We start from the raw sequence: 26721 nt of genomic DNA, 5'->3' as shown, positions 1-26721 counted from the left end.
TTTAAGGCCCTCGTGATCATAAACACTTCATAAAATAAATGAATGATGTGTTTGTTTTATTATACAGCACATCATAAGCCCTTAACTAGGCATACAAATTGACTGGAGACAAAAGTCAAGCGAGTTTTCATTTTATTTTGCCTTTGCTATTGCTTTTTACAATGACTGCACTGCACAGTGGAACCTCAAGAAGTGAATTGAACAAGGGTTCAAAACTTATTTCATGTGATTTATTTTTCCTTTATAGTAAATGTCAAAATAAGTCAACCAATGTTAATAGTAAAAGTGAATGATTACTCAGTGAACAAAGTCGAACTATTTTAACAAATGAATTCTTCGGAAGTCCCCCTGAATTCAAAATGGAGGACCCAATTTATAGATTCCACTGATGACAGTACAGTGCAACTACGTGTTATTTTCATAAGTACCATCATTTCAGCCAGTTTGCATTTTTATTGCTGCTTCTATGATTTGGTTCCTTTTCACTGCTTTTTTTTTTTTTTTTAATTTGCCTGCATGCATCTTCTGTCTCGACCACACAACTCAGCTTGCTGCCGGGGCACCAAAAGCGAGCAGCATCTCCAGAACACGACAGGTCACAGCCGCTGCTGGTAGCGGTTCTGCTGCAGCACCTACTAAGCGCCCCACATCCTCCTCAGTCACATCCACCTTAGATAAAAAAACAACCACCAGGGCCCCGTTGGCAGCCGCTGTCGGCCCAAAGCGGCCCTCTACAAATACTGCCAGCCGCCTTGCATCCTCAGCCACAACCGCTACACGTGATGTTAAACCCAAGGTAAGCCATCGGGACATGACTTTGTTCGGCTGCTCATATTTTGTGCATATTTTAATGTGTATGAAATGGTTGAGTTGAAGTCGATCAAAAAAAGTAGAGTGGAAAACAAAAAGCAGCCAAGTGAAGTCATTCTCTCCAATCGATGATCATTTTAGTTATCAAGTAATCATTTCATTCTGATGACTCGATTAATCGATGGAATCATCGACAGAATAAACGACCCATAATTGACACATGAGTTCTGTGAAAGTAAAGACGGAGCTATTGAATATAGGTCGCTTGAAATGAATGCAAATTGCCAATCAAAATATAGATGCCGAGAGTGCTAAATCAGAATTGACTCATTGGATGTTGCTATTTATGCTCTTTGTCGCCCTCTTTTGGTGGCCTCCATAATTGCAGCCAGCGCCGACGATAAATAGACGGGCTATATTTAGCAGTCCAATGCCCACAGGTGCAGGCAGGGTGACTGGGTTCGTCGTGGCCAGCTTGTAGTAGGAGGAGCTCAGCTGTATGTGGAGCATGGCGTCATCGGAATTGCGGGATATGAAGCTGAATGAAATGTGCAATTTCAAAAACAACGAGCAAATCTGCACGCGAGATGTGTGTTTGACCCAAATGTCTCTGTTAAGTCAGGAAAATCAAGACAATACTTACATCACGGCCTTTTAATGTGCTTTATTTGTAGTGTTTTCTGTACTTCTATATTTGATACCTTTTATTTGACTTTTTTTTTTTTTTGTCCCCTCTGTTTTACCAGGCGCCCACAGAGAGGCGCCCCCCTGTGCCAAAGGCCAGCACTGCCAGCTCAAGTCAAGCAGGCTCCTCCACAGCTACCAAAAATGGAACCACCACAACCACCACAACCAGTAAAACGACCACATCGACGCGCACAACTTTGTCATCCCGCACTGCGAGCAGCGCGGCAACCAAAAAGCCCTTGGGTAAGGTGGATCTTTTGATTCTAATGTGACTTGACAGCTTGTTTCTAGAAAGCTGATTTGACATATTTGACCTAGCCTGCTGAGGTAGGTTTTAAAAGTTGACATATATCTGGCTGCCCATCACATGTCTGCTTCAATTAGTTAACTGGCATCCATCACGTTACATTAAAATCTTGACCAACCTGGAAAAGTGTGAGATTCTGAAATGCTTGTCATTTTGAAAAGCAGTTTTCTCATATTTTCCCATAATTGGTGCTGTAAATTGACAATTAGTGTTGCTCTTTTATATTGGGCCATCTCTTTTCCTCAATCATTCATTTTCTGTTCCAAGCCTCAAAGACAGACGGCCAAGCCAGTGGGGAGAAGAAGCCCAGCACTCTCAGGACTTCCACAGGTACAAATCAACATTATCCTCAAACATTTGGAAAAAAAAAAAAGAGTTGTTAATCCTTGCTGTATATAATAGAACAAAAAAAACATCGAATTGATCACCTCAAAATCAGCAATACAACAGTGAATAAAATGGTTTTGCTTTTAAAAAGCTAATAGTAGTTCCTACTTCCAGAAAGAGTGACTGTGCACTTTCTGCTTCTTTTTTTTTTTTTCTTCTCCTTGCATTACTTGTCATCCTTTCTAGTTGATCTCTCCCATCTTTCAAAGCTTTTTTTCCTCATCCTGCAGACAGATGAGTTGACATTCTAGCTGCCGAGAGTGTGACACGCGCACGCCCCGCCGTTGACAATGCTGGATGGCTTAGAGAACAGGGTGAAAGAGTTTATTGCCAAGTTTAAAAACCTTCCGCACTGCAGGCTAAGGATTACTGTCCCGCCTGCTGCCGTTGACAGCAGTTCACAGTCTCTGCTGATGCAGCTTGGGGGGGGGCTTGCTAATCTGCCGTGGTACTTAGAGTCAGGCAAAAAAAAAAAAAAACACTAAGGTGGAAGCAAGGGAAGGATTTCCTCCATTTAACACATCTTAGCAAAAGCTGGAAATGCGCACCCGGCTCCCAGGAGAGATTGCTCTGCATATCTCGACATTCGAAAGGAAAAAAAAACAAAAAAACTGCTGTGCTCCAAAATAGATGTGAATGAATATATTATAATTGATGCAAATGCAGTAACTGCCTCCACATTCCCTGCTTGATATTCATGGAATGGCTAATAAAAAGAATACACACGTGAGAGAGGGAGGAAAAATAGACCAAAATGTTTCTACCATTAATATCTGTTTTATTCATAATTATTATCTGCTTTTAAATTAAGAGTGTGTTTTGTTTTTTTTGTTTTTTTTTTTATAAATTTTGGATTCCTCTTGGTTTTCTCACTTTTCTAGCAGACTCCACCAAACCCAGGAGCAGCACCACCACAATGCGGAGCTCCACTTCCACTACGACCACCACGGCCGCCGCTCGCGCCCGCACGGCAGCCCCCAAAACGTCCGCAGCATCCGCCGCCCCCGCCGGCACGGTGACAGAGAAAAAGCCCCTGGTCCCTCGCGCTCCCAGGACCACTTTCTCTGCCACGACCACCACAAGCACCACAAGGACCACGGCTCGCCCCGGAACTGCTCCCGCCCCCGATATCCACAATGTCCGCTCAAAGATCGGCTCTACGGACAACATCAAATATCAGCCGGGGGGTGGGAAGGTAGGTTAAGTGCAAATTTCCAAATCACATTTTAATTTATTGGATTATTTTAAAGGAATTACCAGCCAGAAAAAAAGAAAAGAAAATAATCTTATGATTTTTTAAAAAAAAAAATTATGAATTACCAACAACTGAAAGAAGTCCTCCCTCCCAATTTTTATTTATTTATTTTTTTATTTGCTTGTTGAATCTCCCGCTCAACCCCCATGTCTTCCTCTCTTACCATTGCACCTGTTCTCCAAGCTTAGCATTATTGGTGGAAAATAAAGATCAGGTTTCTCATCATTCCCACAAGGTGATGCACGAAAAAAATCATCAGATGTTCTGTAGTCAGTAGTCATCCTGATCAAGATTTTTTTTGGCTCCTGATTTGATCCGATTTTTTTGAAGGCCCCTCCACCCCCAATCACACTTCTTTTTTTTTTTTTTTCCTTCAACCCTAAGCTGTGTTCATATAATTAGAATAACTCCATATTGCAATAACTAATTGCGCCAATGAGCTCCATTAAATCCGCTGTCGGACCTCATCCGCCACCTCCTCTTCCTGTATGTGGTTGACCCCCGGGGTGGGCCTGTCTCCCCAGGTGTCAGCTGCCTCTAAGGGCAGGGTCCCTGCCTCCAAAGAAAAAAGCCAGGTCAAAGTGAGTTCCTTCGCCATCCTCCCCCACCCGCCATCTTCTTTTCCTCCTTCATCTGCTCATTCTGTATTGTTTGCATTTTCTTTCTTTGCACACCCTGTCATTTGCTTTATGTTGATTTATTCGAATAGATTTATTATTATTTATTTATTTACTCACAATTTCAATAATAGCACTTATAGTATTTTTATATTTAATGCAGATGTGTACAAGGGAGTATGAAGGTCATGTGATCTATTCCCCCCCCCCCCCCCAAGGGAAACTTTCTGCATCTGTCTGCCTTTTTTCCTAGCTAGTCAAACCTATGACAGTCACCTTTTTTCTTTTTTTTTTCCACATTTCTTTTTCCCCTTTCCCCTTCTTTCCTTTCTTGTGTTTTCTTCTCTAATCACCTCCCGCCGCTGCTCTCCTGTCCACCCCGGACGGCCGGCTCCCGTTTAGGTTCAGATAGTCTCGCAAAAATTGGACTTCAGTCACGTCGGCGCACGCTTGGGCTCCAAGGACAATATGAAGCATGTTCCTGGTGGAGGGAATGTAAGTACAGCCTGGCCCACTGCCGGAGAATATCAGTGGAGGGCAATTGATGAAATACTTAAGACACTCTTAGGGACCTTGTTGTACTTTAAGTGTCAACATAGAGAAGCGTCGTCGAAGCCTTTCCACAAAAAGTACGGCTCTTGAGAAGTTAAGAGTGAGGTCTAAAAATAAATACGTGAGCCTTCCACTTGCTTCTCAAAATTATTCCTACATCGCTGTCGTGATCTCATTTACGCCGACCAAACCGATGCCGCGTCGTCCCCCATCTTTGCTGCTTTGTCCAGAAATGATCTTCTCCAATCTGTCTCTTATTTCTCTTCGTCCTAATTCAGTCTTCTCATTGGATGTTTATTGAGCACAATCAATTTGAGGATTGAATGTCGCAATTGGAATGAAAGCGAAATGGTGATTGTTCAAAATTGTCCTCTGTGATACTTGATAGGTGCAGATTCTCAACAAGAAGGTCGATTTAAGTAAGGTGACGTCAAAGTGCGGCTCAAAGGACAACATCAAGCATAAGCCCGGTGAGTTTGGAAATCTTCGTTTTGGCCGGTTCGACCGTTTTTCTGGGAATAAACCATCAGTGATTACGTATTTGTGCTGCAGGGGGTGGTGACGTGAAGATTGAGTCACACAAAATCAACTTTAGGGAAAAAGCTCAGTCCAAAGTGGGTTCACTGGACAATGTGAGCAATTCACCTGGTGGAGGAAGCGTCAAAGTGAGTGTGCTCATTTGAGGAACAACAGATAAGCAACTAATAATAGACATTTGTGCTTATTTTGGGACATCTTTTGAATTATATTTTCGTTTTGATATGTGATATGATGTAATGCTTCAAGCTTGGTCCACTTTTTCTTTTTTGTGTGTGCTTCTAGGGTGAGGGACCCCAGGAGACAGGTGAGGGTGTCGGGACAGCATCCCTTACCCTTGGCCCAGAGTCTGGGCAGGTGGGGAGCCCTGCTGCCCATGAGAATGGGCTGAAGGAGGGTCTCCAAGAAGCCCAGGCCCTGGTTTCCCATATCCCAGAAACAAGTAAGTCTGACGCATATTCCAGTTTGTAGGGTAAATGCTAACGAATGGTGGTTTGAGGGGTAAAAACAAAATGGTGGTTGGTTTTTTTTTCTTCTGTCAGTCTTTGTTCTGAGCTCCTGGTGGCAATCTGGCATAGCTGATCACGCCAACATCTTTTTGACTTCTTATCTTGCAGGCATTTAATTCTGCTGTCCCTCTGCCCCTCCTCATCTCATGGCCCCGCCCCTTTCTGTCCTCCTGCTTTCTTTTTCTAACATTTCTGCCACAGATTGAGTCTTTTAAGCTCAACTTCCGCGAGGTGGCTCGCTCTCGCACGGACCACGGCGCCGACTTCACCGACTGCTCCTCCTGATGACAACACGACCCCCACCACTGCACCCCCCCCCCCCCCCCCCCCAAAACCAACGTGGCTGTTCCTGTCGTGCACGCCATAACTACATCCTTACAGTGTCCAAGATGGCGTCTGCTCCAGGGGGGGGTCTTTTTTTTTGTTTGTTTTTATTTTTTATTAGTTTGCCAACCAGACTTCCCCCGTCCTCAACTTTACATATCCTCCTCGTTCCCTCAATAAGCAACACTCTCCGCTTAAGTGTAACAATTCATTTCCTCACCATTTCAGTCGAGCTTAGTTGACGGGATGACATATACACACGGAAAAAAAAAATAAAAAAATACATTTAGGCTGTTTAACTCTTTGTGATAGTGTTTGGAGTGGCAACCCTAAAAAAAAAAGTAGTTTTTATGGGGTCCTTTATATTCGCATTGATTACCTCTTACCTGTCTAACGTTTATTTATTTGTTATTTGCCGTTTCTTGACATTTATTTTCAGAAGGTCCTGGGACAATTTTTTTTTATTTTTTAAGAGCACACTCACTCACATTATTTATCATTCTATACCATGCCCAAGTTTTTCGTCCCTCTCCCTTCCGCCCAAAAAGAATTTGCCTTTTGTCTAAAATGAATCAAGATTCCAATAGATGACGCTTAAGAATTCAATTGTAAAAATCTATGGGAGAAACTAAGGCACAAAATGAAGTTGGATTTATTGTCAAAGGTGTTAAGAGGAAAGTGAGCCAAGTCATGTGGTCAAATAGCAAGATGCCTGTGTGTATGTATGTGTGTGTGTGTGGTTTATCAATGTATTTTAAGGTCACAGTAGTTGGAGGGGATTTATTCATGCAATCCAGAGGGAGATAAAGAAAGTGCTTGTAAGAATATGTGCCTCTTCCATGACTATTCAGTCATCTCGGAAGTAATCACTTGTCCAAACTGCCAGAAATAGTGGTGTGTAATTTAATTTGAAACCAGGACTAAATGGATCAGATGATTCAGAAGCTTTTTTTTTTTTTTTTTATCCCAAAAGTGAGTGACAGGAAGGGGAATTTGTTTCAAATCATTTTGGTTTTACATTTTTGCTTCCAGGATTAAATTGAGCTAATGCAGGCAAATGGGAGATTTTATAACAAGTGGCGCCATGTCTTGAGTAAGAATACTTATTATCTGCAGTTTTAAGTTTAGCATTCGAATAATATTCTGTCATGTTAAGTGTTTAATCTGCTATGTTTTTTTTGTTTTTTGGGCCATTTGGGAGTAGAAGAACCTCTCAATTGCGTTCTTTAAAGACAAATGGCAAGTTGAACAAACAGTGCAAAAAGATAACTGTTAAGAATACAACACAATGCAGCAGTAATTTGTTCAGGTTGATTTGTTTTGTGGAAACTGTTTGTTTCATGCTTAAGTAACATTTTCATTATTTTCATTGTGAAGTTAACCACTGTTGATCATATTAAGTACCTAATGTTTGCTCAAATGGGAGGTTTTTGTTTTTGCTACAATGCCATCACAAAAAAGTAAAAGCAACAAAACTACAAAAAAAATATTTCGATTGGCGCTGGTTTTGTGCAACTTGAGAGGCATTACCAAATGGTTTTTTTTTTTTTATTTCAGTTAAATTGTTTCACATTTTCCACAAGAAATGTCATTGGAATTTTAAAGGGAATTTACAAACTGTACAGATTCAATTTGGAAACAAAAATCTGAAATTCTGTACCAAAGGTGAATTGAATCCACTTTTAAACACTCCAGAATTTTTATTTGAAATTGTCGCTTTCATGCACAAACACAAACATTGCACCTTAAACCTTGGAAATATAATCTAATAGCAAAGTGGACCGTCTTCTACCAAAACATAATCCAACAATATTATTATCGATGTTATTTTCATGATGATATGCACAAATATTGATCAGTAATTGTAAACAAATACACACGCATCAGGATGTTTTAAAGCAGTTTCATTTAATTTGAATAATTTGTGAGAATTTTGCATTTTTTGCCATGTTATAGCCTTGCCTGTACCCTATTTTCTTTCTTTTTTGTTGTTTATTTTGATGGATGTTTGTTTTTGCTTCTTGCTCCTTTGAGACTGCACACAGATGTATATAGGTATTTTATTGCTGATGCTCTCTCAGAAAAAAAAACAAGAAACGAACAACACCAACAGCAGGGGTTTAGAAGTCAACTCTTAGCTTGGTTTCAAAACGGGAAGGATGCTTTATCATTATCATTTAACGAGTTATCTGCCGAAAATAACTGTCGTCAAATGTTCGCCTTTTTCATTTGAAAGGGGTCCTTGAAGTGAAACAATGTCTTAGACATATTGAACTGTTTTTTTTTTTGTTTTTTTTATTTATCATTGTGTTCCTGTAGCCTCATAGATGGTGTGCTCTCATGGTTGAAAATATTCACAAAACAAATGTAGACCACGAAAATAACAATAGGGATGGGCATCGGTTATTCATTAAGTATTGCTGAGTCTCATTTATTTTGTATTTTATCCCTTTAGCAACCAATACAAAAAATGTTTAGTTTACATTTCTTTTGTGCAGTTCTAACCTAAAAAAAATAAATAAAAAATGGTTGAGGTTTCGTTTGATGTTTTTCTAAAACTAACACCTACAAAAAGCCCATCCCTATTTAAAGGATAATATTAGATTTGCAACTTGAAATTGTTCATTGTTTCAAACAGACTATTGCTGTGTAGGTTTGGCTTGTGTAACAAAGGCTGCTGTGTCATCTTAGCAAATAAGTGCGCCACTCATAGTAAGCAAGTGTAAACCTAATAGCTCCTTAATATCTGTCGTAAACCTGCAGAGCATGCTGACAAAAAAATAGGATATGTTCAGTGGACGTACTTTGTCATTGACAGAATCTCCTTGTTTTTGTGTCGCTTTTTCTCTTTATTTTTATTTTTGGGTTTGAGAATAAAGTGTTCATTGTGACTACCTGTTAATTAGTGATGTGACAATTAAACAATAAATGAAAAAGTGATTAAAAATCTCTGTCCCCAGATATTCATTTTTCTTCTCATTGCTGGATTTTATTGTGTGTAGGCGTTATTGCACACAACCCTAACCATCACACACACAACCCTAAGCCCAACCCATTCACTGACATATAACAGCCAATCAGAAAGTGGGGCTGAGGTCGGGTGTGGCACTTTTCACTTTCAGTTAAGCTTTGACCACGATTTTTCCCTAATGAAGTGGCCTGTTATTAGATACACCTGAAAATGGCGATGAACCTAATGAAGTGTCCATATGTGACGTCACAAAGAAACCAGCCAATCAGGAGGTGGGGATGAGGGCGGGTGTGGCACTTGACCATGATTTTTCCCTAATGAAGTGGCCTGTTATTAGGTACACCTGAAAATGGAGGTGTACCTAATGGAGTGTCCGAGTGACGTCACAGATCAACCAGCCAATCAGAAAGTGGGGGTGAGGGCGGGTGTGGCACTTGACCATGATATTTCCCTAATGAAGTGGCCTATTATTAGGTACACCTGAAAATGGCGGCGTACCTAATGGAGTGTCCAAGTGACGTCACTAATCAGCCAGCCAATCAGAAAGTGGGGGTGAGGGCGGGTGTGGCACTTTTCACTTTCATTTAAGTTTTGACCATGATCTTTCCCTAATGAAGTGGCCTGTGATTAGGTACACCTGAAAATGGCGGCGTACCTAATGGAGTGTCCGAATGACGTCACAGATCAATCAGCCAATCAGAAAGTGGGGGTGAGGGCGGGTGTGGCACTTTTCACTTTTATTTAATCTTTTTCCCTGATGAAGTGATTAGGTACACCTGTGTCCGTGTGACGTCACAGATCAAACAGCCAATCAGAAAGTGGGGGTGAGGGCGGGTGTGGCCCTTTTCACTTTCTGTTAAGTTCTGACCATGATCTTTCCCTAATGAAGTGGCCTGTGATTAGGTACACCTGAAAATGGCGGCGTACCTAATGGAGTGTCCGTGTGACGTCACAGATCAATCAGCCAATCAGAAAGTGGGGGTGAGGGCGAGTGTGGCACGTTTCACTTTTTGTCAAATTTTGACCATGATTTTTCCCTAATGAAGTGGCCTGTGATTAGGTACACCTGAAAATGGCGGTGTACCTAATGAATGTCCATAAGTGACGTCACAATGAAACCAGCCAATCAGGAGGTGGGAGTGAGGGCGGTTGTGGCACTTGACCATGATTCTTCCCTAATGAAGTGGCCATACACTTGAAATGCATTTAAAAAATCGCAAAATCCATGCCAATGTGGCCGAATGGTATAACACTTCGCCTGGTACTCAGTCTCAGGGTTCGAGACCCACTCTGTTTAACATTTACAAAAGCAATGACCGAGGTTCGCACTCGCGTCTCCTGAATTCAAGGCAGAAGTTTTATCCATTCGGCCACCACAGACCTAATCGATTGATTTCGCTTCTTTGTACTTAGCTGTCAGCTTAAGACTTTTAGCCGTCAAAGATGTTTAGATAGTCAAAAAGTATGACTAATTCTCAGGTCGATGTCAAGTCAGCTTTGGTCTAATGGTTGACGCACCTGCCTACGATACCATCGGACCACGGTTCGAGACTGAGCTGTACTCATGCAAGCTTTTCCGGTGACTTCCACATGAAGTTTCCTTTTTTTTCCCCCTTTTGCTTGTTAATGACGTCATCAAAAAAACACAATATAAGACATCACAAACGCGACAATCATTCTCTAGCCCACTTCTGACAGCGTCGCACGTGCTGCACCACCGTCTGCAGCACGCTTTAACACGACATCCAGCCTTTCAAAGGTGAGTCTTCACTATTTCTTAGCCTTTTAAAACTTAGTTTTTTTCTCTCTTTCAACTTGCACTTTGGACTACCATGCAAGCTAAAAAGCTTGCTCGAGCGTTGGCAGTAAACTCCGACCTTAAATTGCATCAAACGCAGTTTTGCTTAAGGTAAGACAAAACGTTTACATAAATTCACAACCGAATCGATTAAATCAATGTGTTTAATATCTGTCCACAGGTGCGAGTCTTCAAAATGAGCCTCAAGTAACCTTCTTTCTGTTTGAATAATGTGGATTCGTACGTGTGTTCTTTTATTCAACTGTCCATTTCTGTCCGCAGGCCTGAATCTTCAACAGAAGACCCATATCGACTGCAAAAAAGGCAAAAATCTAAATTTTCTAAATTTTCATTTAAAGGACAACTGACTTAATTACTTAACTTTTATTTTTTGTCTGCAAGTTTCAAAATGGCCGGCTTGCAGTCCTGAAAGCCCCGACTTCATGAAACGTTTGCAAAGTCTACTCTTGCTATCAAACCAGGTCGTATGACTGAAAATATAACACTATGGGTTACAACGTTTCCTTGTCTTTCAGGCCAATGAACTGCGGTTTGAGAGAAATTCAGAGCCGCTCCCGCCTTCATTCTTCATTGGTGAAACATTCACACATTGATACATGAACAATTGTTTGACCAATTTATTTTAGCGTGTGCATGATCTTCCCTTTTGTCCACCAGGTGGTGCCAAAAGACCACTTCAATCCTGCCAGCTGCTGGATTGAAGTAAAAGCTCCAATGAAAAATTAAACAAATCAAAGTGCTTGACCAGTTTGTCGTTTCAGGTGGTGCTGGTCCAGGCAGGAAGGAAACAAGGAGTCATGATCTTCCTGTCCAACATGCTGACAGGTGACTAAACTTGGCAAATGCGGCATGTTAAGAACACTAACCTGCTTTATCTTTGTCTTAATGCAGTGCAGCTTCCAGTAAGACCCTTCACCTACTGAGCCAAGTAATTCTCCAAAACCATGCCAAAGGTCTCAAGGCTATCTCCATGGTCGGCATTGAAACGTGCAAATCAATTTGCTTTACTTTCTTAATTTGTGTGCAGGTGTCAGTCCAGGAGAGGACCTGCAACATTTCAGGAGCTTAGCCTACTGTTTCTCATCTAAGATTCAAGTGACCAAAGTCTTCAGTGAAAGGTTTCAGTCTACAGTTAAAAAAAAAAAGCAAAGTTAAATTGAGTCTGTCACTGTTCCTTTTCTTTACAGGCAGAAGTGGCAAGCCCTGGTCCTTTAAGTGGCAAAACCTGCCATAGATGCTTCTGTGAGCTCGTTCATCTGCAGGTCACCTGAGGGCAAACTGTAGCAGGCCATCACTTTCTGTGTTTTGCCCCCCTGTGGTTGTTGGAGGCATTCCTGGTCTGCTACCTGCCAAAAGCTTCAAGTCTACCTCTTTTTGGAACACCTGTACCTCCTTGCTGTCTGAAGAGCCCTCTGCTGGTAAGAGAAGAAAAGTACATTTAATTTCAGCCACCATGTTCCAAAATTTGAAAGATTGTTCTTTGTGTCCAGGGTGGCTCACTATCAAGTACCTGCTTGCAGCGGTGACTGAGGAACCAGAACGCAGTAGCATGCTGGCAACATTAATTTTTGTTGCATCCTCATCTCAAAGTCTACCTAAGAAGTGAGCAATATTTTCATTCAAGGCAATATGGTCATCTCTGCACAGTCCAAATGACAACTTTGTTCCAATTTCTTTTTCCTTTTTTTCTGACAGGTCACAAGATCAGCTACCTGATCATGTAGCTCTCAACAATTTGTGCCATGAACAAAAAAAATCTTTCACATTGGTAAGTTTCATGCTGACAACTTTTTCTGCACCAAATGTTGACTTTTGGCTTACAGGTGTCTTTTTGTGTTAAGTCTAGGCACAGACTACTCAACACTCATCCCACTGGCTGATAACTCCACCACTCGCCACCGAACAGTCTACCATCCAGGCACAGATTACTCATCGCTCATCCCACTGGCCGACGACTCCACCACTCAGCACAGAGCAGACTATCATCCAACTTCTGTTTTGTAATTGAAAGTCTACTCTGAAAAAGAAATAAAGTTTGTTTACCAAGAACACTTCATCTCTTCATTCTCAACTTAAAAAAACAGTAAAGAAAAAAAAAATTTCCTGAATTTTTTTTCTGAATTTTTGCGGGGCCAAACCTCCAACATCCTGTCAAACGATCAAAAAAAAGTCATAAATTGCACGAATTGACACACGAGATTTTTCAATTCAGTCTATTAGGAGAACAGAGTTTCACTTTTAATGAGTGAATTCTCAAATGTGCCAACACAATGAAATCCACACCAGACATGCAATGAGCACCTCAACCAAGGATTCAAAGTCCTCAAGATGAAAAAGACTCATTTTATGTGCCAAACGTTCTTTTTGTTCAACTATTTCCTGAGCAGCTTTAATCATACACTCTCCTATTTTTAACACTTTATTTAACATCGAATATCACGAACTATGAAAGGAACGCAACAGTCATAGAAAACTCAACTAGAGCATTAGCGCCCTCTGCGGGACACATGTTGTACAGCACCCACCCCACTTATTTGACTACAACTTCTGAAACTAATGGCCAATCTGCCGTTACCCACTACTTAATTCACCTGAAAACTGTCAAATAACTCAAAGCACGGATTCAATTATCTTTACAAAATAATATTACGTTTTATTAGACTTGTTGATGATCTTCTCTAGTCATCGAAGGGATAATACTCCATATAAAGAAAAGAAGGAAACGCAATATGCAGTACCTTTCGAAAACATGTTGGCGTCTACATGTTCTGTTAGACGACCAGCAGCCGACGTGGAGTTTGAAAAACGGCTTTTACGTGGAAAACAAACGCTTTTTCCTTGATTAACGTTTGATCGACAGCCGAGTGGCAGTTGTGGGCGGGCTCGCTGACAAGCTACCTTTGTTGATATTGTTCTACGATAGCTAGCGAGCAACAAACGAACTCGAGGAGCTTGTCTCGTAATGATGCTCCTGAATATTTACATGTAAACAGAAAATAGAGAGTTTAAGATTGGTTGTAATACTCACTCGAAATAGTTAGTAGTTACCAGTTGAGCTTGTTTCATATTGATATGGCGTGCCTACGGTAACAGAGAAAGCTCAATTCAAATAAAACCAAACGCGTTCTTGCCAAGGGTCCTTATTTTGATTTGCCATTGACGCAGCAGATATTGCCTTTCAAATATTAATATTTTTTTCCTTTCAACAATTCGAAGATCTCATTACTGGAGCATCGGAGTGCTCTCAGTTCCCCGCCCCTGAAGTTAGCACTTTTGAGAAATTTTGGTAGGCATGTCTCTCATGAGTAGAAAAAGAAATAATAATTTCAAGAGACCGTTTTAATAACAGGCTTTTTAAAGTCACCTTGCATACCTCGATTGGGTCATAGTTCCCCATTCCTCTTTGCAAAGTTGCACAAGTTCAATCTAACTGTTGTTGTCACTTGCTATGAATCAAAACTAAACTAATAAAGTTTCATAATCAAGAACTCTTCGGTGAACGATTCGAAAGATTCAGTTCACTAAAAAGAACTGAAATGCACATCACTAATCGTTACTGTTGTATATTTGATTGGCATTCTAATCCAATTAAAACTACGTATTTGAATTGGCACCCGGAACCAGCTCTTACATGAACCAATAGAAATGCGTTGTGGAATAAAGAGGCTGGCCCTATTCGCCCAATACCAAATGGGGTTGTCGCGTACGTCCGCAGTGACACTTTGCTCCGCCTCCGGCCTCCATTTCTGAAAAGTGGCCGCCGCCGATCTCATGTCTTCGCTCGTGTTCTTACTCCCCCTACATAGTTAGTTCATTTAACTCGACTCTCCACGGGAATTCCGGCGATTACCTGGAGGTTGGGGTTCAAAAAAATCTTTTACCTTTGTACGCTATTCAAACAGGGGCTGAATCGTAGGTAGCTTTTTATTTATTCTTTTAACTTTACTCAGCCGTATTCCGCCTTTACTCCCCCCAACCCCCTCCATTGACGCCCCCCTCACCCCCCCACTCGTGCGTGAGTTGGGGCCTGTTACGTTGGTTTGGCCACGAGGCGCATCGTTACACGTTACAGGGCGATGGCGGAGTTCGGCAATGGGCTGGCGGAGGAATCGCTACTAGATTCTGACCCTGGACACCCCGAGCTGGAAGACCCGGGCGTAGGCGACGAGGAGCCGGGGTTAGAGGAAGGAGAAGCGGCTATCGAAGACCCGGTAAGTGAAGGGCATTGTTTCAGTCGTTGCATGCCGACGTGAAGTCAACGCTCGTTAATGGCGATATCCTAGCCACTTGCAAAACACTCTTATGATTACGTTTAGCGTGGTTATGGAAGCCAATTAATTCCTCACAAAGATTCGTGTCACATGCCGTGTGCGTGGATATTATAGCCAGCTTGGTTTTAACCGCCATTATGGTTCGCGCAGTGCAGTAGAATTGGGTGGTGACATGCGCGATATCGGCAGCCATCTTGGCGCAAGACGGGAGCTAGTTTCTGCAACCAGGCGGTGAGACCGAGGCTCTGAATACAAATCGCCGCAAAGACGCAACAGTGGGATGTTTGAGCTAGTCGGGGGCGAGGGTAGGACACACCGCAGCCCCTGTGCATCTTCGCGTCGGTCTACTTGATTGCAAAAGCCGCCCTCTTCGACGGTAATGGCACGTTTATTGTGTGTGTGTGTGTTGCCTTTGTAACTTCACGGCTTCCTCGCTATGGCATTTCAAGCACCGATGTCGGGGCGTGAAAATAATCTAGCGACAACCGGCTAATGCTAGCTTACACTGGTCCCCCCGTAACACAATACAGACCTCGCGCTAGAACCAGAACCATGCTCGCACGATAGCCGGCGGAAAGATCAAACGCGCCATGTTTTAATGGAACGGAATGTATGACGCGGTTCGATGGATCACAGACCGATCGTGAGTACGTGCCACCTAAATCTACACGAGATCGCAAGGGTGGAGATGGCAGACGCTCTTTGCATCGCTCTGGGTGGCCTTTTTTTTTGGAACCACCGGAGCCGGAAAGATCCACATTTTCAACTCGCGTGGATCCCCCCCACCCCGGTCCACGTTGGTCTTTAAGGCGTGTCTGCCAGCATGCAGACATGCACTCCTTGTTTCTTTCCAGGTTTGCGCCAACATCTGTCAATTGAAAAGATCCTGATTCCGGCAAGCTACAAGTCATTCATTGTGTGCACTTGCGTTTACAATGAGCGCTGTGTGGATCGTTGCTTCTTTTTTTTGTTTGTTTTATGTGCTGGTTTTGCTGTGTGTGTGTGAAGGCATTGCCTTGAATGAAATTGGAATGACTCCCACTGCAATGCACCACTCTCCACGATGGTCCACAGTCACACGAGGGACACTGCCCGTCTGTGTATTCCAAGCCCCCTTTTTTTTATTTTTTTGGGGAAGTTATACAGCAGGTGTGAGAACTTGAAAACAACACACGTGCCCAAAATTGTGCGTGTACCAATTATTCTGTATAAACTGTCATTCTATCATAACTGTTTGTGACCTCTTAGGATTAAAATATTGTAGGAGTGACTCTTGAATAAAGGAAAATAGGAATAAAATGTGTTCTTTTTAAAATAGTATGACTTGTTATTTACAGGTTTAATGTTACTCAGGATTTAATTTTTCAAATGCGTGGCGGGTCGGATGAAATAGTTTCTCACTCTTTTTGGTGTAGCGACTGTTGCCATCATATGTACACACACTGATCATTTGTGTATCTTCTTTAGGAGCTGGAGGCGATCAAAGCCCGTGTGAGAGAGATGGAGGAAGAGGCCGAGAAACTGAAGGAGCTGCAGAACGAGGTGGAGAAGCAAATGAATCTAAGCCCACCACCGGGTATGTTTTCCATTTATTTGGAGCGGGCCCTCTAGATGCTTTGACACCGAAATTTGACCATTTGGATTCCTTTGTTGTCCCGCCTTTTGTAGTCGGCCCAGTCATCATGTCATTTGAGGAAAAAATGGAAGCGGATGGCCGATCGATATACGTCGGAAACGTGAGTAGCTTTTTCGTCCATGTGGCGCTCGTGGACAAACTCTTCAGTGCTTCCTTTGACTTTAGGTGGACTACGGCGCCACAGCGGAGGAGCTTGAGGCACACTTCCACGGCTGTGGTTCAGTAAATAGAGTCACCATCTTGTGTGACAAATACACGGGGCATCCCAAAGGGTAAAAAGTTCAAATGGATTGCTTTATGGTCCACTATTTTCCATAACTCCCATTATGCCTTTCTTTCCAAGATTTGCGTACATCGAGTTTGCCGACAAAGAGTCTGTAAGGACGGCGATGGCTCTGGATGAGTCTCTGTTTAGAGGAAGACAGATAAAGGTCATGTTTGGAACGGCACATTTTTGGGGATGCTCAAGATGTCAAGTTTGTGTTAAAACGTTGGGATGTCTTTTTTTTCTTTTTTCTCCAGGTGGGCGCAAAGAGAACAAACCGACCCGGCATCAGCACCACAGATCGCGGCTTTTCCCGGGCTCGGTTCCGATCAAGGGGGGGAGGAAACTTCTCATCGCGCGCTCGCTACTACAGCGGCTACACACCTCCCAGAGGCAGAGGGCGGGCCTTCAGGTCAGTGGACGCCTGAGGAGGACACGGCAACCCGCATGAACGTCATCTTCACCTGTTGCACTCATGTCCATGCATCACAACACCTTGAGATAGAAAGTCAAGTGATCGATTCAACTTGTAGCTTGTCAGCAACCCGAATAAATAGACGCTCATTGTGTTGGAATAGATGACGGCTTATTGCTCTCGTGACTTGCGTGTGCGCTTTGGGCTCACCGGGTTGTTTTTTTATTTTAATTTTAAATACTACCCATTTATTTCAGATAGGCAACATGAACTCATTTGCACACTTTTGGAACTGTCATGTCTCATGGGTTGGGTTCATTGCACAGCATGGCCATCCTGTAAATACAAAATAAATTGTACATACCATATTGTATTCCTATTTGGATCAGAATGATGCGAAGCTCCTCAAAAGTCGTATTAGCTTGTGACCGGTTGGCATGTTCCTTCTTTCTGCTACCAGCCCGGGGGGCAACCATTCAGCAGTTGTGTTGCGGACGGCAGTCAAGTGTTGACTCTTTTTTTTTTTTTTTTTTTTTTTTTTTTTTTTTTTTTATTTGGACTGAAATAGAAGATTTTTTTTTCCCCCTCTACTGGTATCAAGCTCGATTATTATTATTTTTGTTATCTGTCTTTATGCATCATTTGGTGTGCACGAGCAATCGCTACGTTAACGTGTGCACTCCCAGAGACAAAGGTTCATTACTGCAGCCTGATCTCAACATCAGTCCACTGGTGTCTGTCTGTGTGTTGTGTGGGTGGGTGGGTGCCTTGGAGTGGGCCGCCCCCCTCCCCCTGTTGGCGTTTTGTCTTGTGTGAGTTTCTTAAAAGGTCATGCTGTGACGTGAGCGTGCGTGCGCTGTGTTTTGTGGCGTCTGTGTTTGTCTTCCCACCCCACAGTGTGACCCCAATGGTAGCTCTGGCCCAAATGGCAGCCACCCTTTTTTTTTTTTTTTTTTTTTTTTGCACAGCTGCTTCATGAGTCAAGTGTTGCGCTTCAAAAAGATCAGCGGGGGGGGGGTAAAATCACCCAAACTTTTGCTCCCGATTGTGAAGATTTCAGAGTGCCGCCAACGTGGGAGTCTTTAGGGGCTGTTGTGCAATCTTTAAAAAGAAGTCCAAGAGAGAGAAAGAGGGAGAGTGCGCCTTTGCTTTGACCCCTCTTACACCCAGCCACACACACACACACACACACACAGAATTATCTCGAGTTTAAACACTCGTCCTTCTTTGTACGCTAACTTCGTTTTTCCCCTCGCTCACTTGTTGTATTGCTGCAATGGCAGTGTTAAGATGTCACTTCGATTACGTTTTTAAAAACGCCGTTGTCGTTGACACACATTCTGTTAAGCACCTTCTGCCCACCCACGAGCGCGCACACACACACACACACACACCAAATTGAATACCACACCAGAAAAATTGGTGTCCATTTTTCCTCAAGCCAACCAGAAAGAAACTCACCCTCTTTTTCTCTCTCTCTTCCAGGGGCCGAGGGCGAACATCGTGGTATTGCCCTTACTAAACACTCCACCCCCTCCCCTTTTACTATCAACCCCTTTTCCTTCTTAACACATGTACGCAAACACATGCACACACACACTCACTTACACACACATACACACATACACACACACACACTCTAAAATTCCCCTCCCTTTCCCCCCCCCCAACAAAAAAAAGAAGAGTTCCAGAAGAGAGAAACAAAAAGGAAAAAAAAAAAGAAAAAAAAAGCCTTCTGGACAGAGAAACTGACTGACTGCAGTGTGCATTTGTATGTGAGCGTGCGTGTTGCTGAGGTTGGTGCGGCCCCCCCTGGTAAGGTATACGCTGGCCTTTTTGGTGCAAGACGTATGGTGGCAAGTTTTTTTTTTTTCTTTTGTTGTTGTCGTTGCTTGGGGGTGTGGGAATGATGTTGATTTTGACGATGGCGGTGATGGTATCTCAGGCTGCAGGCGTGTCTCCTTTGGTCTGGCTGTGACATCCTGCTTCCACACCATCCACAGCCCACCCACCCATTCGCCCCATTCACCCACCACTGAGAGAGAAAAAAAAAAGGGGGGTGGCGACATTAAATGACACTGTTTTTTTTGTTTGGGGTTTTTTTTTTTTTTTTTGGGGCTTTTTTTAAGAATGTGTTCAAATGTGAAATGTTGATTAGCCCGTTCGATGTTTAAAGTCTGTTTGCTGTACCACTCCCTCCTGCTTTTCTCTCCATCTCTTCCGACTCTCCCCCAGATCAACTCCCCATTGGTTTCTTTTTTTTTGTTGTATGTGTTCTTCACCAAGCAGTTTTGGAAAGCGACCGACCCCCCCTTGGCAGTGGAAAATTAGGGATGCACATTTTTTTTAATTGATTTTTATATATTTTTTCTCCCTGAAGGTGGGGCTCTTGCCTGCGCGGCCATCTCCCCCACCATACGTTCATGCCTGTCCAATGCAAGACAACCATCGTTTGGTTTTATTTTGGCAGACGATGTTTTTATTTGGTGCAGCCCGCTCCTCCTCCACCTTGTGTGTCTTCTCTCCTTCCTCTCACCCCTCCTCTCTCTGTATTAGACCACTTCTTGTCGTTTCAGGTTTCAGGACCAGTGGAGGCTGACGACCCCTCCCCAGGTGGCGCCGCCGCCCCCCACTGTCTCCGCAGCGTCTCTCTCTCTCTCTGCTCCCGCTATGCACACTCACCCCATTCTGTCCGTGTGGGGGGGAGGGGGGCAGGGCGACCACAGGCCAGCCACAGGGGGCATTTACTACAACAGCAAACGCTGATGATCCTTTTAGTTTTTTTTTTTTTTCTTTTTTACACCTCGACATGTATACACACACACATGCGCACACATTTAATTCGCATGACAGCACACTGCAGTACAGACTCCACTTAAGTCGCCAGCCTAATGTGATTTTTTTTTTTTTTATATATACATCACCAACACAGATAAAAGGCAGGCAGGTTTTTTTCCAGGAGTAAGGAGTATCAGGAAAGATGTTTGTGTGTGTTTGTATGTGTGAGTGTGTGTGTGTGCGCATGGGTGGTGGGGGGGTGGTATGGCAGTTTGAGTTAGGCCCCATCACATTCTGACACTGCGCAGTGCAGTCACGGCTTGTCAGCGGCTGACCATCCTGTGGCGTCGAATAAGTTAAACGGAGTAGGCTGTTATTTTGAGGCAAGTCAAGTTGTGGGATGGTTGGAGTTGTGTGTTGTTTCTTGAGCAGGAAAAAAAAAAAAAGGCGAGTGGGGATTCGACAACAAAAAAAAATGTTTCTTGATTTTTTTTTTAAACTTTTTTTTAATTAATGGTTCTGTAATTACAAACAAAAATAAAGGTGTAAAAAGTATGTTAGTTTCATTTGTGTTCCATGTGGAGACATTTCGACAATGAACTCAGACCACAGCAAAATGCATCTCAAGTTGCCGCATCTCACGACTTTATTCTCTAAACTGTACAGAAGCTAGTAGTACCATAGATAAATAAATAGTGTAATAGTACAGTAGCACATTAAAAAGGACACACTGGACGTCACACACATTTTTCAACCATTAAGTGGATTTAAAAATTATAACCGTTCATGCGATGCGGTGCTTCTCATATGCGACAACTATTAAGTCGCATTGTTTTGATGTGGCATGAATACAAATCAGAATCAACACGGAATGTGATGGATTATTCCACATTAAGCTTTGTATAATAAATCTGTGCTACTTTTTAAGCACTGAATCAGGAAAGAAAGTTAGGGCTTAGGGTTGAGTTTGGTATTGAAACTTAAAGTGTAATCTTCCACTAACATAAGTAAACAGTCCTTTTTCACAGTCAAAATTGAGCTTTTGTGATGTTGAAGAAATGTCAATAGTTATATACTCCAAACATTTCAGTTTCAGATCAAAAAATGAATATGACAAAAGTTGGCATTAGTACACTGTGCCTGTCTCATTTTTTTGACTGGAGACCCAAATGTCTTCAGTGTACAACAAAAACAAAGGTCTTTGCTGTTCCAATACATTTGGAGGGAACCGTATACATCGCTCTTAGCCATCCAGTGGCTTCCCCAAATACACCATTGTGACCTCGGTGTTGCCGTACACTGCGGAGACGGCAGGGAACAGACAGGCTTTAGGTAGTCCCCGAAATGCAACTCCCAGAAACTCGAACCCCCTCTCGAAGGCTAACGTCTTGTCATCCATGTCGAGAATCACTCGTATTCTCTCCCCAATCTGCCGTCACCCAAAAAAAAACAAAAGCATTGTATCAACATATCATATAAGCGTCCCAAAAAAGTTACAATTGCTTTATAGAACAAGGACAGCCCAGTTATGGGTCGTACCTGATATTTGGGTGCATTATTACACTGTGGGAAGTTCCCGTTCACCTCCCCATTGTGGAGTAGGTTGTTGTCAACCAGGTTCCAGCCCCAGCTCTGGTCATCGCTTCCCAGAAGGGCCACGTAGCCTTGGCACTGCATGGATGCCCGCTTGGTGGCGATGCCGATCACCGCCACTGTACCCAGAGGGCCTTCCCACCAGATCTCCCAAGCGTGGCGACCTTCCAAAAAGCCGATCTTCCCCCGTGCTCCATCTGTGCTCTGGGCGATGGGGTTGCGATGCAGGGTGAATCCGTTTTTCTTCACGTACACGTTACGAGAGCAGTCGTGGGAGCTCAGAGCATGTTGGTAAGATTTGACCTGGAAACAAATGAGATTTTTTGTTTTGAAATCATTTGTAATATTTTGAAATACACTAAACTGTAGAGGCTTCTTCTGACCACTAGAGGGGGGTTTCTGCCAGTGAGAAGTGTATTTCTAACCTCAGAGGTGCAAGGTATAGAATCTAACAAAAACAAGGACACATTGTTTTGCTGTTAGTCTTCTTCTGCCTCTTGCAAGAGATAACCTCACCTTGCTCTTGTAGGATTGGAGGTTGCACAGGATGTCAGATCGCAACGCTTCTTCACTGAGTGTTCGAGCACCCAGGCTGCGCCACACCTCGCTGTTTTCATCCGCCAGAATGTTGCTCCAGTGCCAGCATACTAAGGCGCATCGAGTCAAATCAGCAAGGTCCAAATAGGAGAAAATGTGCTCCAGGACACGAGCAGGTAGTCTACCGGCTACCCCCGCTCCTCCCCCGGATACCGCAGTGTGGAGAACGCCGGCGGAGCTGCAACTAGCTCCTATTGCTGCGCCCATACCAGAGGAGCCTCCACCGGCCGCACCCGACATAATTGTCCCAGTGTCTGCAAACGAGTGAAAACAGTCACCTAACACTACAAAATGATCCCCCAATTATTAATTTAATTGAAACATTTTAGCTGTTGACATACAGGGGAGGGGGTGTATTAGACTCACAACATTATGGATATCATTCCAGTTCGACCGCTGCTGACAGGAAATGATGCGTAAGGTCCTTGAAGGAAGAAAATAAAATAATAATTAATTAAATTATAAACAGAGGATTTTGTCCATGTAAAGCCTTCAAGTTGTGTTAGTAGAGATTTAATATGCTTTTTTTATGTATAAGTGGGAAAACGATGCTAAATCACAACCGTATTTAAAAGGATTTTTATCACCCGCTCGGACCTCAGAGGACGTCAGAACGCTTCCGGTCACCTTCGCTGCAGACGGTTGTAGTTATGACGTAATCTTTTTTTAAACTGAATTTTTGTCAAAATTGTAAGAAGTAAATTGATCATATTACAGCCATGTATCACAAACCTTGCTATTAAAATAAGGTAAACTTTTTTTCTGAAAAGGACAAAAAACCCCACTGAATTTAAAATCCCAAATTTGCAATGCCTCCATTGAGTAGGTAGTTTCTTATTTTGCATTTTCTTATTTTGCATTGTTGTTGGATTACTTTTTGTTTTAATAATATGCTAATTATGATAATAAATCATAAGACGTTATTGCTCCCAATCACGTGACACTATACGGAAGTGACGCGCGGCACTCAAAAGAGTTCAGCATCTGGGAGCAAAACACCAGCCAGCTTCATTATATTTGCCATCGGGGGTTTCAAAGAAGCGTATTTGCAAACGGCAATAACATCTACCAGTAAGTTATTGCAGTTGATGAGAGCATTTTAATTCACGTTGTGTTGTGTACCATGTGTGGTGTAGCGCAGTGGTGTAGCGCACAGCTGTCCGGCTGGCTGCCTCCTCAGCTGCGGCCTGGCAGTAAGGTGCCTCATTCAGGCTGCTGTGCCACTCACTCCAGAGGTTGTTGGATTTTTTTATTTTATTTTTTGCATAATCATCAGGCGATTTGCATACCTGCAAAAGAACAGTATGAGTTTTTAATGAATGGCACTAAAAGCGAACTGAGGTTGAACCGCTGGTTCGGCGCACGCGTTAAAGCTAGCTAATGATAACAAAGCGTCGAAGGGTTTCACCTTCGCACACCTTGCCAAAATTCCTTCACAGCATCTTCACTTCGTTGGGAAGTACAACCAATAGCGCTTCTAATAATGCAAATAACGTACATCAAAGTATAACTTTTCATCATTTTAGAAATCAAATTTGCCAGCAGGTCGCCTCCAATCAACTTCTTATCATTTTAATCGCAGTCGCTCTCCTTGGTTTGTTTATTGCTAGAAATTGCGATTTAAAATGCTTGTTCGGTTTAAGGGGGAAGGGACTGGTGGTATTTGACATAACGTTGCATTTTGTGTCGCTGTGCTCTCAGACACGGAAAGTGCATATTTTGATTGCCACTACTGTGTAACGAGTGTGTAGTCATTATGAGCCCCGGACGGCCGTCATCGCCTCTGCCGTTGTGCAATGCGCCATGGCCTCCGCTAGAGGGCACATCTGACCATGAATGTGACTATCAACAGTTGAACATCATCAGTTTTCTCTCATTGCCCATAAGGAAAAAAAAAAAAAACACTCCATCAAACTGCTAGTCATTATTATGATGCTGACTCATTTTACATTAGAATGTCTTTTTTTTTTTTTTTTACTTTTAGAATTTGGTGGCCACAATGAATCCAGTGTACAGCCCTGCACCAACAGGGGTCCCCTTCACCAACTCCAAGGGTATAAGCTATCCAGGTAGGTTTGTGCATCAACTATTGTAACTAAAGAGACATTATGCAATTATTTAACGTGACTTTATTTGTTGTTGGTCACGCTAGCTGGCTTCCCTGTCGGCTATGCTGCAGCGGCCCCAGCATACACTCAGAATGTCTACCAAGGAGCAAATCCAGCCTTCTCGAGCGGTAACTATCGATCTATCAATCGATCGATCGAATCTAATCATTTTCTATTCTGTGACCCCAGGTTATGCCCCTGGTGCTACATTTAAAGTGTCCTGTTCCCCCAACACTGGGACAGTCCCACCATACTCATCCTCCCCCAACCCCTATCCAGCTGCTGTCTACCCAGTCAGGAGCACCTACCCCCAACATAACCCTTATGCACAGGTATGTAGGACTTTGTGGCGTCGCCTAGTTCATAAAACACACAAATGGCGATCTAGTAAAATGCTTGGTGTTGCAGGCACTGATACCTTCACAACAACAAGGGACTTACTTCACACAGCCACTGTACGCAGCACCTCCCCACGTGATCCATCACACAACGGTGGTCCAACCTAACGGGATGCCTGCCGCCATGTACGCCCCATCCATCCCTCCCCCTCGCAACAACGGGGTTGCCATGGGCATGGTGGCCGGCACCACTATGGCCATGTCAGCTGGTGAGTATCTCGATCAGTCAAAACGAAGCTAGGATCTTATTAGCTTAAATGTCATTTGAACATGACAGGAACTTTGCTGTCCACTCCGTCACCGGCGCCCGCCGCTCTCGCCCCGCACCCCGTCACCATGCCCACATATCGACCCGCCGGCACGCACAGCTACAGCTATGTGCCCCCTCAATGGTGAAGTCAAAGAAGAGTGAGTATGACGCACAAACAGTGTTGAGGGGCCCACCAAGTAATGACCGCCATTTTTATTTTTTATTTTTTTTTACTGTCTCGCTTCTGCAGGTGAGGTGGGTAGGTATGCACTCCACTCCAGTGTTTTTTGCTAGCGGCGATGGAGCAACTCTGCCAGCATCTGCAACCAATTTGTCTTCTTCCAGTACAATGTGAATCGAAAACCATGTTAGGTCCATTAGAATGAGGAGCGAGGTCGAAGACGTCCATCCTCATGTCTTAATGGCATTAGGCTTCATCACACACCGCATCCTTACAAGCCTGTCGCTTATCTCCCATCCAAGGGCCTAAGCCTACTTGCAATTATTTCTGCAGGCTGTCATGCAAATTTTAGACTTTTAATTAGCTTGTGGTGAAATTGGAGTTTGGAGTAGTTGATCCCCCACCTATTTTGGAGAGGCGTCTGATGTTGAATGCATGTTCTTGTATGTTAATATGTTAAGTAATGCTAGCTCAGTCGATTCTGCTGTGACAGATGCAAACTCCTTCAAAAGGAACACATCCAAAGGACGTAAAAAAAGTAATAAATCTCCAAAGCTGACTCGCCGGTCACCACATCTTAAATGTAAAACAAGAATACAAGTGTTAATGCAAAAGAAAAACAAAACGGTTATGTTTCCACAGCTTTGTGTTTCATTCAGTGGAGCTTGTTTTGTTTCTTTGGTTGATGCAGTAAATGCATTGTATTTTACCGTTAGCATCTCGTAAGGAAAGGGACTGCAGCTGAGTGACATTCCTACTTAATCGTGTAACGTTCTCAAAATCTAATTAATAACTTAAAGAGAAGATTGCTGACGTCACTCTCAGGCCGAAGCAGCTTTTTGGTTTGTGATTGAAAAGGTCATGTGAGTGGGAAGAATTGAATCCAGGACACCCATCTTTAGAAAGACTACATAGGAACCATCATGCTTGTGTGTGTATGAATTTGAATTGGAGACTTTAAGAAATGCTGTCATGCGGGTCATTGAATTGTCTCGTTTGTTTTGGTCTTCAATGGTAATTGGAAGTTGTAGCATCAGCCCAATTCTCAAAAACCACTGTCCCCCGACTTACTTTACAATGTCACCTGTTCAATAATCTGTTTTGTATGTTATTTTTATTTTGGTTCTTGTTTTGTATTCTAAAGAAAATAGTAAAAATAAAAAGGAATACAAGGTCTTGCTTTCCATTGTACAATCTTTGATAATTGTTCATTGTGATTGTAACCAATTTTCACAACCTTTCATGCTTGGTTAAAATGTCAGGATAGTGAATCTGAAACGATTCAGAAAATAATAAACGTTCTTATTAAAAATCAGATTAGATGTTATATTGGAAACAAAGATATTGAAACACTATTCTTGGAACTAATTATAAAATCCAAACTATTGATGTTTTTCTGGGACTAAACGTAAAAATGTGGAACAATGTAAAAAAGCTAAGAAAATATATATGAA

At 42.8% G+C, this 26721-nt stretch overlaps 5 protein-coding genes and 1 long non-coding RNA gene across 32 annotated transcripts in view; 4 read left to right on the top strand and 2 right to left on the bottom strand.

The window, feature by feature from the left end:
- LOC147041741 (uncharacterized) overlaps nucleotides 1-8932 on the top strand; it is a 41363-nt gene extending 32431 nt beyond the window's left edge. For 3 of the 5 annotated variants that reach the window (XM_085938602.1, XM_085938604.1, XM_085938603.1), the window contains 9 exons: nucleotides 548-796; nucleotides 1557-1740; nucleotides 2072-2134; nucleotides 3073-3386; nucleotides 3971-4027; nucleotides 5004-5085; nucleotides 5168-5280; nucleotides 5438-5594; nucleotides 5770-8932. In XM_085938602.1, the coding sequence (XP_085794728.1) occupies nucleotides 548-796; nucleotides 1557-1740; nucleotides 2072-2134; nucleotides 3073-3386; nucleotides 3971-4027; nucleotides 5004-5085; nucleotides 5168-5280; nucleotides 5438-5594; nucleotides 5770-5777 (1227 nt within the window). In that variant the 3' untranslated portion in view covers nucleotides 5778-8932. The remainder of the gene's footprint in view (nucleotides 1-547; nucleotides 797-1556; nucleotides 1741-2071; nucleotides 2135-3072; nucleotides 3387-3970; nucleotides 4028-5003; nucleotides 5086-5167; nucleotides 5281-5437; nucleotides 5595-5769) is intronic. The other 2 variants (XM_085938606.1, XM_085938605.1) reach the window with 2 other exon arrangements.
- Nucleotides 8933-10647: 1715 nt separating this feature from the next.
- Nucleotides 10648-12817, top strand: LOC147041740 (uncharacterized). Of its 18 annotated transcripts, XM_085939595.1 has the most exons (13): nucleotides 10648-10715; nucleotides 10796-10865; nucleotides 10936-10961; nucleotides 11037-11078; nucleotides 11291-11348; nucleotides 11433-11477; nucleotides 11524-11600; nucleotides 11667-11728; nucleotides 11803-11870; nucleotides 11963-12193; nucleotides 12266-12377; nucleotides 12471-12543; nucleotides 12617-12817. In XM_085939595.1, exons 3-10 carry the CDS (start codon nucleotides 10951-10953, stop codon nucleotides 12044-12046), a joined length of 447 nt encoding a protein of 148 aa, XP_085795721.1. In that variant the 5' UTR covers nucleotides 10648-10715; nucleotides 10796-10865; nucleotides 10936-10950; the 3' UTR covers nucleotides 12047-12193; nucleotides 12266-12377; nucleotides 12471-12543; nucleotides 12617-12817. The 18 variants fall into 18 exon arrangements, 14 of the variants coding, with proteins under 14 accessions (XP_085795721.1, XP_085795720.1, XP_085795723.1 ...); XM_085939594.1 differs by having other exon boundaries at nucleotides 10648-10865; XM_085939597.1 differs by having other exon boundaries at nucleotides 10648-10865; nucleotides 11157-11348.
- On the bottom strand, nucleotides 10949-13976 carry LOC147041739 (uncharacterized). Of its 4 annotated transcripts, none has more exons than XR_015069200.1 (4): nucleotides 13804-13976; nucleotides 12597-12787; nucleotides 12286-12370; nucleotides 10949-12190 (listed from the first exon to the last, which is right to left on the bottom strand). It is a non-coding gene; the product is annotated as an uncharacterized LOC147041739 (long non-coding RNA). The 4 variants fall into 4 exon arrangements; XR_015069198.1 differs by having other exon boundaries at nucleotides 12597-12792; nucleotides 13804-13972; XR_015069199.1 differs by lacking the exon at nucleotides 13804-13976 and adding an exon at nucleotides 13514-13797 and having other exon boundaries at nucleotides 12597-12792.
- Nucleotides 13977-14491: 515 nt separating this feature from the next.
- On the top strand, nucleotides 14492-20695 carry pabpn1 (poly(A) binding protein, nuclear 1). Of its 2 annotated transcripts, none has more exons than XM_085938885.1 (7): nucleotides 14492-14986; nucleotides 16514-16622; nucleotides 16715-16782; nucleotides 16848-16954; nucleotides 17026-17113; nucleotides 17205-17359; nucleotides 19939-20695. In XM_085938885.1, exons 1-7 carry the CDS (start codon nucleotides 14852-14854, stop codon nucleotides 20126-20128), a joined length of 852 nt encoding a protein of 283 aa, XP_085795011.1. In that variant the 5' UTR covers nucleotides 14492-14851; the 3' UTR covers nucleotides 20129-20695. The 2 variants fall into 2 exon arrangements, with proteins under 2 accessions (XP_085795011.1, XP_085795010.1); XM_085938884.1 differs by lacking the exon at nucleotides 19939-20695 and adding an exon at nucleotides 18848-19551 and having other exon boundaries at nucleotides 14495-14986.
- Nucleotides 20680-22747, bottom strand: fbxo45 (F-box protein 45). 2 transcript variants are annotated; one of them, XM_085938882.1, is made up of 4 exons: nucleotides 22697-22747; nucleotides 22250-22584; nucleotides 21680-22036; nucleotides 20680-21569 (listed from the first exon to the last, which is right to left on the bottom strand). In XM_085938882.1, the coding sequence occupies exons 2-4, from the start codon at nucleotides 22568-22570 to the stop codon at nucleotides 21384-21386; spliced, it is 864 nt and encodes a 287-aa protein (XP_085795008.1). In that variant the 5' UTR covers nucleotides 22571-22584; nucleotides 22697-22747; the 3' UTR covers nucleotides 20680-21383. The 2 variants fall into 2 exon arrangements, with proteins under 2 accessions (XP_085795008.1, XP_085795009.1); XM_085938883.1 differs by having other exon boundaries at nucleotides 22672-22719.
- Nucleotides 22748-23238: 491 nt separating this feature from the next.
- On the top strand, nucleotides 23239-26442 carry fam168b (family with sequence similarity 168 member B). The gene is made up of 7 exons (XM_085938886.1): nucleotides 23239-23401; nucleotides 24315-24399; nucleotides 24483-24566; nucleotides 24628-24770; nucleotides 24847-25045; nucleotides 25114-25244; nucleotides 25337-26442. Exons 2-6 carry the CDS (start codon nucleotides 24330-24332, stop codon nucleotides 25230-25232), a joined length of 615 nt encoding a protein of 204 aa, XP_085795012.1. The 5' UTR covers nucleotides 23239-23401; nucleotides 24315-24329; the 3' UTR covers nucleotides 25233-25244; nucleotides 25337-26442.
- Nucleotides 26443-26721: the final 279 nt, after the last annotated feature.

Source organism: Syngnathus leptorhynchus, chromosome 19 (assembly GCF_054491065.1).
Source record: "Syngnathus leptorhynchus isolate UIUO chromosome 19, UIUO_Slep, whole genome shotgun sequence".
NCBI classification, from domain to species: domain Eukaryota; kingdom Metazoa; phylum Chordata; class Actinopteri; order Syngnathiformes; family Syngnathidae; genus Syngnathus; species Syngnathus leptorhynchus.
This window is presented reverse-complemented; position numbering and strand designations above follow the sequence as displayed.